Source organism: Carya illinoinensis, chromosome 13 (genome assembly GCF_018687715.1).
Source record: "Carya illinoinensis cultivar Pawnee chromosome 13, C.illinoinensisPawnee_v1, whole genome shotgun sequence".
NCBI lineage: Eukaryota > Viridiplantae > Streptophyta > Magnoliopsida > Fagales > Juglandaceae > Carya > Carya illinoinensis.
The window spans coordinates 5,057,541-5,074,759 of NC_056764.1; the positions used below are offsets into that span (position 1 = coordinate 5,057,541).

General features: G+C 30.3%; 3 protein-coding genes across 3 annotated transcripts; 2 read left to right on the forward strand and 1 right to left on the reverse strand.

Moving 5' to 3' along the window:
* The first annotated feature begins 5,701 nt into the window (after positions 1-5,701).
* LOC122291398 (non-functional NADPH-dependent codeinone reductase 2-like) lies at positions 5,702-8,631 on the forward strand. Its single transcript, XM_043099105.1, has 4 exons — positions 5,702-6,166; positions 7,296-7,539; positions 7,647-7,826; positions 8,155-8,631. The coding sequence occupies exons 1-4, from the start codon at positions 5,832-5,834 to the stop codon at positions 8,377-8,379; spliced, it is 984 nt and encodes a 327-aa protein (XP_042955039.1). The 5' UTR covers positions 5,702-5,831; the 3' UTR covers positions 8,380-8,631.
* Positions 8,632-12,641: 4,010 nt separating this feature from the next.
* Positions 12,642-15,008, forward strand: LOC122292215 (non-functional NADPH-dependent codeinone reductase 2-like). The gene is made up of 4 exons (XM_043100450.1): positions 12,642-13,040; positions 13,680-13,923; positions 14,032-14,211; positions 14,532-15,008. The coding sequence occupies exons 1-4, from the start codon at positions 12,706-12,708 to the stop codon at positions 14,754-14,756; spliced, it is 984 nt and encodes a 327-aa protein (XP_042956384.1). The 5' UTR covers positions 12,642-12,705; the 3' UTR covers positions 14,757-15,008.
* On the reverse strand, positions 14,987-16,708 carry LOC122292214 (pentatricopeptide repeat-containing protein At3g25210, mitochondrial). Its single transcript, XM_043100449.1, has one exon. It carries the CDS (start codon positions 16,668-16,670, stop codon positions 15,495-15,497), a length of 1,176 nt encoding a protein of 391 aa, XP_042956383.1. The 5' UTR covers positions 16,671-16,708; the 3' UTR covers positions 14,987-15,494.
* Positions 16,709-17,219: the final 511 nt, after the last annotated feature.

The window sequence follows — 17,219 nt, forward strand, 5'->3', positions numbered from 1 at the left end:
AATTCAGAGAATATTACCTAAAAGAGAAATATTATCTTTCAGTGTAATATGTTATATAAAGTCATGTATTATGTAAAGATGTCGTGCATATTTTTTAGAAAATGGTATATTCCATTATTAAAAATTAATTTTTTTCGTGTTTATTTTATTTGCTATTTTTTTAAATGAGTATAATGTATTTATGCATTCTATGATTATAAATATTATTTTTTAAAAATGATATTTACATACAGTCTCTATTTGGAGACTACTCATATAAGCCTATACAATTATGTTTAAAAAAAATTTAAATTACAATAATATCTTTTTAAAAATGATATTTTTTTTCATCTTATCCTCGTCTATCAATGTGACTACACACAATCCCCTATTCAGGACTATAAATAAAATTTTTTTTTTTTTTATCAAACTTATCAAAGAAATTATCCCATTTCATATCTTCTAATCATTAATTATTTTTCAAATTTTCATATAAAATAAAATAAACAATTCAACTTTTTAAAAATTTAAAACAAAAATAATATTAAAAATATATATTCTAATAATATTTTATTCAATTTTTAATTTTTATTTCAACTAATCTCATCTTATCTTATCTCACATCATCTATAAAAACAAATTAGGCCTAGTCTCGTCATTCTCTTCCGTAGCTCGCCCTCCCTTCGATTTTTCCTACTTGAAACTGACATCCAATGTCATTCTCTTGTGAAATCGCCATTTCTGACCAAAAGCCTTAGCTCGCTCTCTCTTTGATTTTTCCTATCTTGAACAATCCATGTCTTACCAAAAGCCTTAGGTCGCCCTCCTTTGATTTTTCCTACCTTGACCTGGCATCCATGTCTTACCAAAAGCCTTAACTCGCCCTCCCTTCGATTTTTCCTACCTTGAACTGGTATCCATGTCGTTCTCTTGTGAAGTCGCCTTTTTTGACCAAAAGACGACTTGTCATAATCGAAGAGGTTGAATCTCAAGAATAGAACCGAAAGATGGTCTTGACAAATTTGATTAAAACCTGCATGCACATCGTTAAACTTCATTCAAGACATTATTTTTCTTTTTAATTTATTTCATTAGGTTATCAATTAATTCATCATGATGATCACAAAGAGACGTACCCTCCTCTCTCGAGGGTATATGATTAAATAATCATACATAAAATTAAAAGAGATGCGTTATAGCTATAAATAGATCTTATAAAAATAAATATACAGACTACATAATTTTATATAATATATTAGATTTATTTTAAAATAAAAATAATTTTACAATTTAATGTAATTGCTGTGTTTAGTTAGTAAGTATACTTCAACTCATTTCAAACTAATCGTTGATAAAATTTATTATTTTTTTAATTTTTTATAAAAAAATCAAATTCATCTCAATTTATTTTATATATTTAAATATATATATCTAAACCTATTTTATTTAAACACATTTTAATAAAATTTATAAAATATTATTATTTATAAATCAACTCAATTTATCTGAAATCGCCTCACATCTAATGGCAGCCTTATAAATTATGGACAATGCTACTAGTACGGATTGACAACGGAGGAAATGAACCGATGTTGTGTAAATGATCCTTTTAATTATTTTTTACATAATTTTAAATATTTTTAAAAAAATAATAAAATATCAATTCACTAATATTTATTTCTTTAATTATTAAATAAAATTAAAAATTAAAATTAAAAATTAAAAAATTAATCAATCATTTTTATGATCAATTTTATAGGTTCAACTAATATTTTCTATAAATTATATATTTATGACAGAATGTGCAGCCGCGGGCCCGCGAGTCATCCAATTGCGCTTGAGAGCATTGGCATTGGTTTGGCCAAATTTATCTTTAAATTTGGTCAATATCAACACTTTTTTACATTTGCTTACTCCATCAAAATTCAATCCTCACATTGGATTAGCCATTTATTCTCTATATAATAATAAAATATTATTAAATTAATAAATTTTTTATTTAATTTATTTTCTCACATTTTGTAATTCTACCAATTAAATGTTAATAATAATTATATTCTAATTAGATTAATATTAAAAAAAGTATTATTAAATGTTAATAATAATAATTATATTATATTACATTAATATTATTATATTATAATTAAATTAATATTAAAAAGGTATTATTAAATGTTAATAATAATTATATTCTAATTAAATTAATATTAGAAAAAGTATTATTAAATGTTAATAATAATTATATTGTATTAAATTAATATTACAAAAAAGTATTATTAAATGTTAATAGTAATTAATTCTAATTAAATTAATATTTAAAAAAGTATTATTAAATGTTAATAATAATTATATTCTAATTAAATTAATATTAAAAAAATATTATTAAATGTTAATAATAATAATTATATTATATTATATTAATATTACAAAAAAGTATTATTAAATGCTAATAGTAATTATATTCTAATTAAATTAATATTAAAAAAAGTATTGTTAAATGTTAATAATAATTATATTATATTCAATTAATATTAAAAAATATTATTAAATGTTAATAATAATTATATTCTAAATTTTAAATGTTAATTATATTCTAATTAATTTAATTTATTTATTTGGAATGATAAATTAATATTTTAATGTTTGATGAATGAGTAGTGGTCTTCCATCTTTAGCCAACCACTGTAGCAAAAGTCCAAATTATTTTAGACTTGCCCAATCTAATGTGAAGAATTTTTTAGCTAAATTATGTAAAATTTAGCCAAGCCAATGTGAATGCTCTGAAAGAGTGGCTGTAACATCACGTGTAATTCATGTTGCGCAAATGATTGTGGTAGTGGCGGTGGTTTAATAATTAAAACAAAAATTTTGCCTAGTCATTTTTGTGAGTTTTTTTATACATTTACTGATATTTTTGATTACGTATTAAAAAAATAAAAATTTTATTTATATTTATTTTTATATATTTTTTTATGCACTTTATTAATGTGATTCGTTATATATTAAAAGAAATTAATTCAACCAATCATATAAATAGAGTATTTAGAAAATACGTAAAAATGACTATATATAATATTATTTTTAAAAAATTAATATAATTAATTATATTAATAGAATGTATAAAATATACACAAAATAATTATACATAACATTATTCTTTGTCTTCAGTTGAAAACGATTGTTTAATCTTGCTCCTTGCAACTTGCTTTATTTTTCGTTGAGAAAGCCTAAAGGTTGCTGAAGTATAGCCCGATTAATTTAGGAAAACGACAAGGGGATTGGATTAAATGTAAAATTTATTGGGATGAATTAAGTTTAATGAACAGCCAAAAAGATCCATGTTTTGGATGGAACAAGAATGTCTGGACAGAGTTTTTTCAAGATGAAGAGTTGTCTCACGAACTCTCGTGAACCCGTGGTTTGGTAAGATTATAAAATTATTTTTATTGTAAAATAGATTTAATAAATTATATAAATTTAAGTTAATTTATATATTTATTTTTATATAACTTTTAATATTTGTATCACTGCCCTTTTCAATAATAGATATCCCGTTATTGTTTTGACTATTGGATTAAGGTGAACTCTACAAAATTCAAGTTTGTGTTCCTTGACCATAACTTGTAAAGGTAGGCTTCGCATCATATTAACTTGTTTTTTTCTAGTGGACATGTATGTTCTCATCCGGCACAAATATTTGAAGGCTCTTTCTAAATATTAATAGTATTTCAGATTATTTATCAATAATAATAAAATAATTTATAAAATTAATGCTATATGACTCACCAAAAAATGAGTAGTACAAATATTATCCTAAATGCAGGAAGATGTCGTATAATAATTAAAAATAAAATTCCTAGATCATCTTCTAAAAAAGAATTGTTTAAATTCGAACTCAAATAAAATGGTGAAAAGTTTCACAAACAAAGTAGTGGTCTGTATAGTGAATGGAAGAGTGCAACGGAAATAAAAAGGGCAGTAATCATACACTAGATTCATATTTTTGAATGTCAAAATGAAATGTAAAAAACTAACAAATTGAAATTAACAATTAAATAATTAACTAAGCTAAACAATCATCATTAATTAACCTGAAAATTAAATAATAAATTAAAATTATTTAAATCCTAATTAACTTTTAATCAATCTAAAATATAATTATAATGCATATTTAATAGAAGATTAAATAAATAAGAAAAATAACTAATATAAAATAAACAGTAAATAAAATATCTAAATTTTTAAATTAAAAATATCAATAATACACTATAAATTTTAAATTAAAATTAAATAAAAAGTAAAAAATAAAAAGAATAAACTAAATGGACAGAGATAGAGAGTAGTAAAAAAGAAAGCTGAAGCGACAATTGGCCTTGTTTGTTTAGCCAAAACTAAAAATCTCATCTCAACTCATCATTACACCTTTTTCAAATCTCAATACAAAATATAATAAACAATCTAACTTTTTCAAATCCCAATATAAAATTAATATTCAAAAATTATATTACAACAATATTTTATTTATTACTATTTAAAATATCTCATCTCATCTGTATAACCAAGCAGGGCCTAAATCTCAAAAGGAGTTCTTCAACATGCGGCACAGAGAAAAATGTGTGCAGTCATAAAAATGCCCAAGAGAAAATTTCCGTACGGCTTGAAATGCTCCAAAAGAAAATGAGAGATATAGCCTTATAATTCATCTACAATTCATTTACAATTCATTGATAAAATAATATTATTTTAAATTTCAAACACATCAAATCAAAATCAAAATTAAAATAAATATTTAAAAAAATATTATTTTTTTGAAAGGTTGTAAAGGAATTGTAAATGAGTAATTATTTTATCATTTTTTAAATAAAATATATTCCGTACCGGGTCAAAGTCGCAATATGTGTTGCCGTCCAATTGCTGTGCGGCGTGAATGAATTGGAAAACGAAAAGCCCTTGTTTCCCAATTTCGGTTCCGTGCGGCACTCCATGAATAATACGAAAAGTCCCCCCTTTTTTTTTTGTGTCCCGTGTGGCGTGCATGAGAAGTCTTCCTTTCCTTGCAGCTTCGTGCAAAGATTCAATTGAATATAATGAATTTGAATTTTCAATGGGCCCCGCGTGCATGTGTTAGGTGTGTGAACGAATGCCCCTTTAAGAGTATTCTCAAAAGATTAATTAAAATTAAATGATATTTTTTATAAATATAAAATAAATTTAATTTTTAGTTATTCTATTTACATAAATTTTTATATTAAATTATATATTTATTCTTTATATAATAAAATAATATTAATTTAATATATTTATTTATATCATATGTTACCATTATATTAATTATATGTTAATTAGAGATTATATTCTAATTAAATTATTGGTTAAAAATCATATTTTTAATGGTCATTTAATATTAATAACCATAAATGTCTGATTAAATTTATCTAAAATTCAATATAAATGCCAAAGAATAAATTTAATATAATGCTAATAACCCTTGTTGATATTAATTACCGCAATAAAAGCTAAAGAAAATGAGAGTTTTTTGAAAAAATGTTGAGGAAAGAGAGAGAGTGTTACAAAAAAATAATAAACTAAATATTTGATAACAATTCATATCAAATTTGACTTTACTTTTACAAATATTGAGATTAAAAGTCAAATTTTTTGACTTTACATAATCCATTACAGGCAACTTTTGGTATGTAATAGCTAAAAATGATTCTTTTTTTGCATATACTATTTCATTGAGAGTGCTCTATGTCCCTTGCGTGCTTCATTTTTGAGGACTGATATTATTCTCAACCAAAACGCTCCCCATTTAAGCCAACACTACGGTTCACCATATTCACTAAGCAATTATGGACACTGCCACAGCAAATCCAGCGACTGGAATCCCGGAGGTGGTGCTGAACTCTTCCACCGGCCGCAAGGCCATGCCCGTGATTGGCTTCGGCACTGCAGCAGACTCCAACGATGCCTTGATATCGGCAGTCCTGGAGGCAATCAAGCTCGGTTATAGGCACTTTGACACGGCTTCCGTGTATGGATCGGAGCAGGCTCTTGGAGAAGCTATTGCAGAAGCTCTTAGACTCGGCCTTGTTGGCTCTCGGGACGAGCTTTTCATTACTTCCAAGCTGTGGCCTTCTGATGCTCATGCTGATCTTGTTGTTCTAGCTCTACAGAAATCAATCCGGTCAGTCCGAGTTCTCCTAGTCTAGCAAAGCGCGCGATTATGCATCTCATACTTCTATTATTATTATTAGGAAAAATCTAGTTGTAAGTATAATTGCGTACTAATATGTGCACCAATCTAATGTGATTAGTCAAAAAATAGATTTTATTAAAAATAATATTAATTTAAAATTTGAATATAAAGGAATCAGTATTGCTACGCAGATTAGTACACAACTTGACATGTACGTAGCGAAACTCTTATTATTATTATTATTGGTGATTTTATTTTTCAACTTATTGTTTATTGCTCTGGTAGATATATTTTATAATAAAAATAATTTTATAATTTAACAAACCCATTATATCAATTTGCTTTATTATTTTTGTATAATTCTTTTGTAGTTTGAGTATTTTTCTTTTAATATTCTTAATTTCTTACATGATCTGGATGACTAAAAGAGATTGGAGGGTTCCTACTCTACAATATATCCAATTTAGATTATAATATCCTTACACCTTATTTACTATTATTTTACAATATATATATATATTTTTGTTATTTGAATCGGAATTAAAAATCTAAGAATAGGGCCTTCTTGTTTAATCGAGAAACAAAAATTCAATCAACCAATATAATTATGTAATTTAATTAAAATTTGATTCAAAAAGCAAAATAATGTTAATTTTTTTAAAATTAAAATTATTTAATTAAATTATATGATCACGTTGTTTGATTGAATTTATTTTCCTTTAAATTATGTAAGAAGATCATTTCTTCATATTTTCAATCCAAATTTAAAAAGTAAAAAAAAGAAAGTCAACTGAATAATAAAATAATAGTGAAAAAAATGTAAGAGTATTTTTTGGAAAATGATAAAATAACTACCCAGTTATAATTTCTCTACAAGTTGTAGACTACAACCTTCCAAAAAAATAATGTTTTTTTCAATATTTATTTTAATTTTAATTTTGATTTGATGTGTTTGAAATTTAAAAAAAAAATTATTTTATTAATAAATTGCCAATGATTAATAGATAAATTGCTATCGTCTCCCTTTTTATATTAACTCCTAGGAAGAAACACAGAAAATAAATTCATCAAATAGTTGTTCAAGTCAATCATGTTTTGAGTGACCAAATGGGTGCAGGGCTCTTCAGTTGGAATACCTAGACCTCTATCTAATCCACTGGCCCATCAGTGTGACACCTGGGAAGTCGGTAGTCCCTTTTAATGAACAGGACCTAATGCCGATGGACTTTGGGTCTGTGTGGGCAGCCATGGAGGAGTGCCAGAGACTTGGCCTCACGAAGTCCATTGGAGTCAGCAACTTCTCCTGCAAGAAGCTTGAAAACTTGCTCTCCACAGCCACTATTCCTCCTTCAGTGAATCAGGTGAGTCTATTTTTCACGAACATTATATTTATTGTTTGTGTCTGTGCATGTGGACGCGCAAGTGCGATGTACAAAGAATAATACTCAAAAGATGATTATTTGTGCAGGTGGAGATGAGTCCAGTTTGGCAACAAAAGAAGCTAATAGAGTTTTGCAAGCCAAATGGCATTATTGTGACTGCTTTCTCTCCTTTGGGAGCAAGTGGAAGTAGTTGGGGCACGAACCATGTCATGGAGAATGAAACGCTCAAGGAGATTGCGAAAACTCGAGGGAAGACTGTTGCTCAGGTTGTATCATGTAACTTTGAAGACTGTAAAGGCCCAAGCTTCAATTGTTTTTGGACAAAATATGGGCATTTTGGGAAAAAAATAATCATATAAGAGGAAAATATAAAGGATTCCAAGTTCCAACAGAGTTCAAAAACCATGTGCCATGGACATAATTTCACTCAGTTTTTTGGTTGAGGGTACATCTAGACTTCCGATCATTCAGGGACCATAATATAACTTTAACCCATATCTGTGTTGTGTGTGTCGGCATATCTGTATCGCGTGCGCACACACATATATATCATATATATGTTGAGCTAACTCTAAGATACCGACTTCATGGCAGGTTTGTCTTAGATGGGTTTATGAGCAAGGGGTAGCTCCAATTGTGAAGAGCTACAACAAGGGGAGGTTGAAGGAGAATCTGCAGATCTTTGACTGGGCGCTATCAGAGGATGACTCTAACAAGATTGGTCAAATCAAGCAGCACAGGATGATGCTGAAGGAAGACCTTGTTTCTGCTCGTGGACCCTACAAGTCCATTGAAGAGCTTTGGGATGGAGAGCTGTAAAATTTAAGGGACTTCTAAATTGGGAGGATGCATGCTATTCCCTTTCTTTAGAGTTTTAATAAAAGCCTGCTATGTGACACTTACTGCCTCCCTTGCATGTAGTTTACCTTTATTCTCCAACCTTCTCATCATCTGTAAGAAAGGTTATAAAGATTTCTTCCTGTTTTAACGAGGAAAGCGAGACAATGTATTTAAGTAGAGTAAAAACTCCAATAAAAAAAGCCATACACTCGAGAAAAGTTATTTTTATTATTTATACATTTCCATATTCATAGGTAAACATTTCCATTTGCATCAAATAAGCACAGATGCTTAAGTTCTGGGTAAAATTAACACCCTCCAAGCACAGAACATCAGATGTTTCCAATTCACCCAGTCAAGCTAAAACTTTCTTCTTTGCTCGTAGTATTCACCAGATGCTTGAGTGTTTCATAAAGTAAAATCTGGCCAAAACCGAAGTCAACGCAAAATATAATGTTAGAACCACTGACACAACAACGCTGCTCTCCTCTCTTAAAGATTCCAGAATGTCACAAAAAATAAATCCATCCAGAAGAAAATGCAAACTCATCTTCAGGGCAATTCTGGTACCGTTTTATCAGTCTGACATCCAGCAATTTCCAGGGATAGAATTAGATATTTCACATCATGTTTAACTGTTTCTAGATTCTTGCTTTGCTCCTGAAGTAGTATCAGCTGAAGTCTTGAACTTAATTCTTAGAAGACTGAATATAGAGTCTAGTCTCGACTTAGAAAATGCAATCTATTCAGCAAAGCCTCGTAAGTCTTCGATAAAATTGTATGATTAAGCTGTTTAAGTGGATTAATTGTGTAATTAAAAAGTAGCTAAACACTTAATTATACAGTTAATTAATTAATTGATAAATTTTGATAATTTACACTTAAAAAGATTTATAATACAGTTGTTAAGTCACATCAAAATTTATATCTCAATTTTATTCCTCATATTATGAATACTAAATTTGAATTAATGTAGGACATTTTTAAAAATGCAAGGAATGCAGGGCACGGACAGAGGGCTGGACGTCGGTGGGCAGTTTTACTTCTTAGTTCTCAGACCTTTAGGCGGCTAATTATTTTTTTTATTTTCCTTGCTCTACTCTTTTACGTTTTAGTTTAGAGGTGTCGGTGGGAGGTCTCTAGGTTACTTTTTGCACTTTCTTGTTTTTACTTTCAGGAGGTAGTCGGCGTAGGGAATAGCTGGAGGCTCTCTCCCTCTCTCAGTTTTTCCCAGTTATTGCTTTCTCAGTTCTTATTTTATTTCTCGGCTGATTATTGTTTCATTAGACTCACATTTTCGTTTCAGACTTGGGGATTGGCGGCTGCTTTTTTATTTTTTTATTTTTTACTGTTGCTTTTACGTTTCGAGTATCTGGTTCTTAGTTTGGTTCAGACGGCGCGGGTTCTATTCTCTCAGAATCGGTTGGGTTTTTCAGATCTTCGGATTTTCAGATCTTGGGATTTTCAACTGGTTTTATTTTTGCTTTGTATTTTCATTCCAGACTTTTCGGTCAATATTGACTATTCGGATTTGATTATTTTTCTGTAGTTTAACTTTTCGGCATTTTAATTATTATTCTGTATTTATTTTCAGACAACAATTTAAAATATCAGGATTGATCATTTTTAGACATTTTGTTAATTTAAAAATAATAAGTTAGATTTTTAATTTGGAATTCAATAAATAACTCATGACTATTTTAGATTAGATTTTCTTCAAGGTTATAGAATTTTGAATGATTAACTTGATAGATTGTATTTTATTTTGACTATAGAGAAGATTAAAATTCTATATTCTTGAACTTAATCAGTCGTAAACATAAAGGCACGATTGATACTTGAACTTGTAACAAAATTTTAATGGCTTTCTTTCACTTTTACACTTGCTATAAAATCTATCAAACACCTTGATTATATTAAAAAGTGTGCTGATTATTTTATTAACCAACTATGACTTCTAGGAATGAGAGCATGGTTGAGAGAAGATAAAATTAGAAGAAAATCTAACTTTAAACTAAAAGTGGACAAAAATTGCATCCCAAATATTTATTTTATTGTTTATTGTAAGTTTAATTCAACTTCTATACTTTTTCTTTAAATCTCTTGATTCTGAATAATTTTGAAAACATAGATTCATATTTATTTTTATCTTTCATACTCGACACATCTTTTACAACAATTAAAAAAATATTACAAATACTTTGATAACCCTTTATTTCTATAGAATACGATTTTAAACTTGTTCTTAATATAACTTGACACTTCTATACTTATAACAGATTTGGGACCGAGTCTTCTTCTCATTCATCGGAGGATCCCTCTTCCTCGTTTCATCGAGCAGTTCAAAAGCGTCGTTGCCCCTTCCCTTCCCTTCCCGACACATTCCCTCCAGCAATGTTTTGTACGTCAACAAATCAGGAGACATCGAATTGCCGAACATATCAAAGATGGCATGTATGTTCTCATCCGGTATAAATATTTTAAGGCTCTTTTTAAATATTAATAGTATTTAAGATTATCTGTAAATAATAAAAAAATAATAATAAATTATTTATAAATGATGATAAAATAATTTAAAAATAATTGTATTGTCAAACATATAAAAAAAGAATAATACTATATACCATATCCTCATTTTATTTTAATTATATTAAATAAGATGTGATATATTTATCATTATTTGATAATAAATAAACATATAATAAATGAATAATAAATATACGACATCTTATTTAATAAAATAAAAATAAGATAATAATATAGTATATATAAATTTGATAAAAGATGTTGAGCAATCTTAGAGTATGCTAAAATGAGGCGTCACACTCATCAAATATGACAAGATTAAAATAGGTATTTTTATTTTTTAATTATTTTCAGTCAAACCGTAGTTATATATATATGTATATATATGTGTGTGTGTGTGTGTAAAAGCAAAATACATGAGTCCTGATTCCTTAATTACGTAAAAAACAAATCTTCACAACTTCTCAATACCTCAACACTTCACTGTTTTTTTAATTTTTATTATTTTATCTTTTATCAAATATTTAATATATAAATAATAAATAAAATAATTAAATTAATTTAAAAAGAATAAATTCAAAAAAATATTAAAAAATTAAAAAAAAGTAGGATGTTAGGGTGTTGGGAGGTTGTATAGCAAAATCCTATAATATTCCATATTTCGAAATTGCCAAGAAAGTATTTAATATCTCTGATGGTGTATTTTATAGTCCAATCTGTAACTTGCTTTTTTCTATTTATTGCTTGAATAACCAGATTTGAGTCATTTTAAATTATAATTTTCTTGAGACGTATTGACATCATAATTAAAACAGGTATTCACATCATAATATTTTATTACATACATATTCGAGTATTTGAAAATGGTGTAAAAGGCATTCACGTCTCTGTCCCTCCAACTTTAGATTTTAAAATCAAGATAAAAAGCTTTAAGAAATCGTGGCCAAGGAGCCAAAAGCGAACAAGGCTACGTTAAAAGCAAAGGAAAATGCTGGTGGATGATGAATTGGACCCCAGATCGACCGAAATAGAGTTGGTTTAGGTGATGAGTTGAAATAAAAGTTTAATATTAAATAAAATATATATTATTAAAATATTGTTTTTTATAATTATTATTATTTTAAGATTTAAAAAAGTTAAATTGATTATTATATTTTATGTGAGAAGTTGAAAAAATTATAATGATTACATGAGATGAGTTGAGAGGAATTGAAGAACTAAATGCAGCCTTAGTTTATTTATTTTTTAAAAAAATTAATGATTAAAAAAATGTTTACTAATAAATTAATTTTTTTAAGTATATTTAAAAAATATATTAAAAAATATTATCCTTATCTATAGGGTTATCTATATACCCTCTATCGGTGACGGTGGTAGTAGGCTCCAAAAATAAATAACTTTAGGTACGAGAAAATAAAAGGCAGAAATGTGTAAGATCATGAAATAATAGCCCCACCTTTTAATGATTAAGAAAAAAAAAAATCCTTTCAAAAAAAAAAAAAAGAAATAAAAAAATGGAAAGCATTTTTTACCGACTTCACTAAAGTTATGTTTTTTTAAAAATAGTGATAAACTTATAATTATTTTATTTAAAATAAATAATAATTAAATAAAAATAAAATTGTATTTTTTATTAAATATTATAATTTTATTGATTGAGTTAAAATAAATTATAAAATAATTATAAAATAGATGAAGGACTGATATTATCCGCATCCAAAACGCTCCCCATTTAAGCCAAGCTAACACTACGGTTCACATATTCACTAAGCATTAATTATGGACACTGCCACAGCAAATCCAGCGACTGGAATCCCGGAGGTGGTGCTGAACTCCTCCACCGGCCGCAAGGCCATGCCCGTGATTGGCTTCGGCACTGCGGCAGAATCCAACGATGCCTTGATATCGGCCGTCCTGGAGGCGATCAAGCTCGGTTATAGGCACTTTGACACGGCTTCCATGTATGGATCGGAGCAGGCTCTTGGAGAAGCTATTGCAGAAGCTCTTAGACTCGGCCTTGTTGGCTCTCGGGACGAGCTTTTCATTACTTCCAAGCTGTGGCCTTCTGATGCTCATGCTGATCTTGTTGTTCTAGCTCTACAGAAATCAATCCGGTCAGTCTGAGTTCTAGTCTAGCAAAGCGCACGATTATGCATCTCAGACTTTTATTATTATTATTATTATTCGTGATTTTATTTTTTAATGTGGTTTTATCTTATTTATTAGATGTATTTTATAATAAAAATATCTTAACACAACGAATTTATCAAACTATATTAATTTATGTTATTATTTTTATGTAATACTTTCGTAACTTGAATATTTTCCTTTTAATATTCATAAATGATCTGCATGACCAAAAGCGACTGGAGGGTTTCTACCATACAATTTACGCAATTTGAGTAATAATATCTTTATATCTCTTTTCCTATTACGTTACTATCTATATATATTTTTTCTTTTTACTATTTGAATCGGAATTAAAAATTTTAAAAATGAATTTTTTGCTTAATCTAAGAAAAAAATTCAATCAATCAATATGATTATGTAATTTAATTAAAAATTAATTTAAAAAATAAAAAATGTTAAATTTTATAAATTTAAATTTATTTTTAAAAAACCAACTGAATAATACAAAAAAATATGTAAGGGTATTTTATGTTGTCTATTAACTCCTAGGAACAAAAACAGAAAATAAATTCATCAAATAGTTGTTCAAGTCAATCATGTTTTGAGTGACCAAATGGGTGCAGGGCTCTTCAGTTGGAATACCTAGACCTCTATCTGATCCACTGGCCCATCAGTGTGACACCTGGGAAGTCGGTATTCCCTTTTGATGAACAGGACCTGATGCCGATGGACTTCGGGTCTGTGTGGGCAGCCATGGAGGAGTGCCAGAGACTTGGTCTCACGAAGTCCATTGGAGTCAGCAACTTCTCCTGCAAGAAGCTTGAAAACTTGCTCTCCACAGCCACTATTCCTCCTTCAGTGAATCAGGTGAGTCTATTTTTCACGAACATTATATTTATTGTTTGTCTGTGCATGTGGACGAGCAAGTGCGATATACAACAAAGAATAATACTCGAAAGATGATTATTTGTGCAGGTGGAGATGAGCCCAGTTTGGCAACAAAAGAAGCTAATAGAGTTTTGCAAGCCAAATGGCATTATTGTGACTGCTTTCTCTCCTTTGGGAGCAAGTGGAAGTAGTTGGGGCACGAACCATGTCATGGAGAATGAAACGCTCAAGGAGATTGCGAAAACTCGAGGGAAGACTGTTGCTCAGGTTGTATCATGTAACTTTGAAGACCGTAAAGTCCCAAGCTTCAATTGTTTTTGGACAAAATATGAGCGTTTTGGGAAAAAAATCATCATATAAGAGGAAACTATAAAGGATTCCAATTTCCAACAGAGTTCAAAAACCATGTGCCGTGGACATAATTTCACCCAGTTTTTTGGTTGAGGTTACATCTAGACTTCCGATCATTCAGGGACCTTAGTATAACTTTAACCCATATCTGTATTGTTTGTGTCTTCACACACACACACACACACACACACCATATACATGTTGACCTAACTCTTAAGATACCGACTTCATGGCAGGTTTGTCTTAGATGGGTTTCTGAGCAAGGGGTAGCTCCAATTGTGAAGAGCTACAACAAGGGGAGGTTGAAGGAGAATCTGCAGATCTTTGACTGGGCGCTATCAGAGGATGACTCTAACAAGATTGCTCAAATCAAACAGCACAAGATGATGCTGAAGGAAGAGCTTGTTTCTGCTCGTGGACCCTACAAGTCCATTGAAGAGCTTTGGGATGGAGAGCTGTAAAATTTAAGGGACTTCTAAATTGGGAGGATGCATGCTATTCCCTTTCTTTAGAAAGTTTTAATAAAAGCCTGCTATGTGGCACTTACTGCTTCCCTTGCATGTAGTTTACCTTTATTCTCCAACCTTCTCATCATCTGTAAGAAAGGCTATAAAGATTTCTGAGGAAAGCGAGACAATGTATTTTCTTCTGGGTTTGAGCAGAGTAAAAACTCCAATAAAAAAGCATACACTCGAGAAAAGTTATTTTTATTATTTATACATTTCCATATTCAAAGGTAAACATTTCCATTTGCATCAAATAAGCACAAATGCTTAAGTTCTGGGTAAAATTAACACCCTCCAAGCACAGAACATCAGATGTTTCCAATTCACCCAGTCAAGCTAAAACTTTCTTCTTTGCTCGTAATTTTCACCAGATGCTTGAGTGTTTCATAAAGTAAAATCTGGCCAAAACCGAACTCGACACAAAATATAATGTTAGAACCACTGACACAACAACGCTACTCTCCTTTCTTAAAGCTTCTAGAATGTCACAAAAAATACACCCACCCAGAAGAAAATGCAAACGCATCTTCGGGGCAATTCTGTTACCGTTTTATCAGTCTGACATCCAGAAATTTCCAGGGATAGAATTAGATATTTCACATCAGGTTTAACTGTTTCTAGATGCTTGCTTTGCTCCTGAAGTAGTATCAGCTGAAGTATTGAACTCAATTCTTAGAAGACTGAATATATAGTCTAGTCTCGACTTAGAAAATGCAATCCATTCAGCAAAGCCTTGTAAGTCCTCTCATTCATCGACGGATCCCTCTTCCTCATTTCATCGAGCAGTTCAAAAGCATCGTTGCCCCTCCCTTCCCGACACATTCCCTCCAACAATGTTTTGTATGTCAACAAATCAGGAGACATCGAATTGCCGAACATATCAAAGACGGCATCAATCGCGTCCTCAAACCTCCGTTCCAACGCAAGACTGCAAATCACAATCATATACGTACTGCTACTCGGAACCAAACTCTTTTCCCTCATTTCCTTGTAGAAGTCGTAACCCTTAACCACCATTCCCTTCTCACAAAATCCCTTCGCTATATACCCATACGAATATGCATTCGGCTCACATCCATACAGCCCCATTTCACGAAAAACCCGAATTGCCTCATCAACTTCTAGGCACTTTGAATATGCCTTTATGATCATATTCAACACGAACGTATCCGGTATCACACCCAAAGCCTTCATTTGCCTTGCCAACGACCGGACAGAATGCAAATACACATAACAAACATTCAACTTGTTGAACCTTCTAAGCAATGAATTGAACAACAACGAATAAGTCTCAAGCGTGGGTTTACAGTTCTCTGAATTATACATTTTTTTATAAACATCGAAGGCGAGATTGAACAGAGATCTTCGAGCGCAACAGAACTTAATAATAGAGTTGTAAAGAGGCACGTTAATATCACAAGCGCCAGCGAGTACCTCTTCGACGATTGTCTCGGCGTGGCGGTAGCGCTTGCCCACGATAAGGATCTTTATCATGGTAAAGTAGGTAACATGGTTGTGCTTGTAGCCACGCTGCAGAGCGGTCCATCTGAAGATGTCGAGGGCGAGGTCGGGATCGGATTGGGACCAAAGGGCGTACTCAACGTCGGAGGGATTGAACCCCGGTTTGAGCTTCTGGACCCAAGTCTCAAACTGCTTTTCCAACGGGGTTTTGGTTTTGGGCTTGGGGATTTGGGGCGGAGGAGTTGGGGTTTGGGAGGTTTGAGCTTGGGTTTGGCCTGGTGAGGAGGAGATGAAGCGGAGGCAAAGTGAGAGGAGGACGGGCGTTGAGGTGAGAGGCGGAAATGGAGGAGAGAGAACGTTGGAGTTGCGGAGAGTGGAGACGAGTAGGCGATGCAAGGTTGAAGGCATTGTCACTGTAACACCAACGGAGGCAGAGAATAAGATCGTCTTAAGCCAGAACTCCAAAAAAGGGCCATTGGCCCAGCATAGAAACAAGCGAAATTGGGTAGGCCCGATTATTATTATTATTATTTCTCTTGTTTTTTATTTTTTTAATTTCTAATTTTTATTTTGGGAACTGAAGTAATTCTCATATATATTGCTTAAGAAATAGATATACAAGTGGTTAATTAGATGGGGGAAAAATCATCCCCATCCTAAAAGATTCACAAATTATATGTAAAAATTATAATTTATGGACTTATTTCAGTCCTATATTATACTGAATATGTGAATTTTGATGAAATTGAGAGAATATTTAATCCAAAGTTGATTCTTTATCAAGTGAAATTGAATTATATAAATAATGAGTCCTTGTACACAACAGTTGTACAGCACACATTTATTGATGTGTGTTTTTATTTTTTTTTATCTTTTTTATTTTGTTTAGAATGTGTGTTATAGGATTGTTAAGTATAATTTTTCATAAATAATAGTAAAGAGTTTGCTAATAAAGAA

What these genes read in the sequence shown, in the direction of transcription:
- LOC122292214 (XM_043100449.1), bottom strand. Translation starts at nt 16,670, where the DNA reads ATGCCTTCAACCTTGCATCGCCTACTCGTCTCCACTCTCCGCAACTCC.
- LOC122292215 (XM_043100450.1), top strand. Translation starts at nt 12,706, where the DNA reads ATGGACACTGCCACAGCAAATCCAGCGACTGGAATCCCGGAGGTGGTG. An exon ending in GCTCTACAGAAATCAATCCG is followed by an intron (nt 13,041 to 13,679) that starts GTCAGTCTGAGT and finishes AAATGGGTGCAG; the next exon opens with GGCTCTTCAGTTGGAATACC. An exon ending in GAGGGAAGACTGTTGCTCAG is followed by an intron (nt 14,212 to 14,531) that starts GTTGTATCATGT and finishes ACTTCATGGCAG; the next exon opens with GTTTGTCTTAGATGGGTTTC.
- LOC122291398 (XM_043099105.1), top strand. Translation starts at nt 5,832, where the DNA reads ATGGACACTGCCACAGCAAATCCAGCGACTGGAATCCCGGAGGTGGTG. An exon ending in TTCCTCCTTCAGTGAATCAG is followed by an intron (nt 7,540 to 7,646) that starts GTGAGTCTATTT and finishes TTATTTGTGCAG; the next exon opens with GTGGAGATGAGTCCAGTTTG. An exon ending in GAGGGAAGACTGTTGCTCAG is followed by an intron (nt 7,827 to 8,154) that starts GTTGTATCATGT and finishes ACTTCATGGCAG; the next exon opens with GTTTGTCTTAGATGGGTTTA.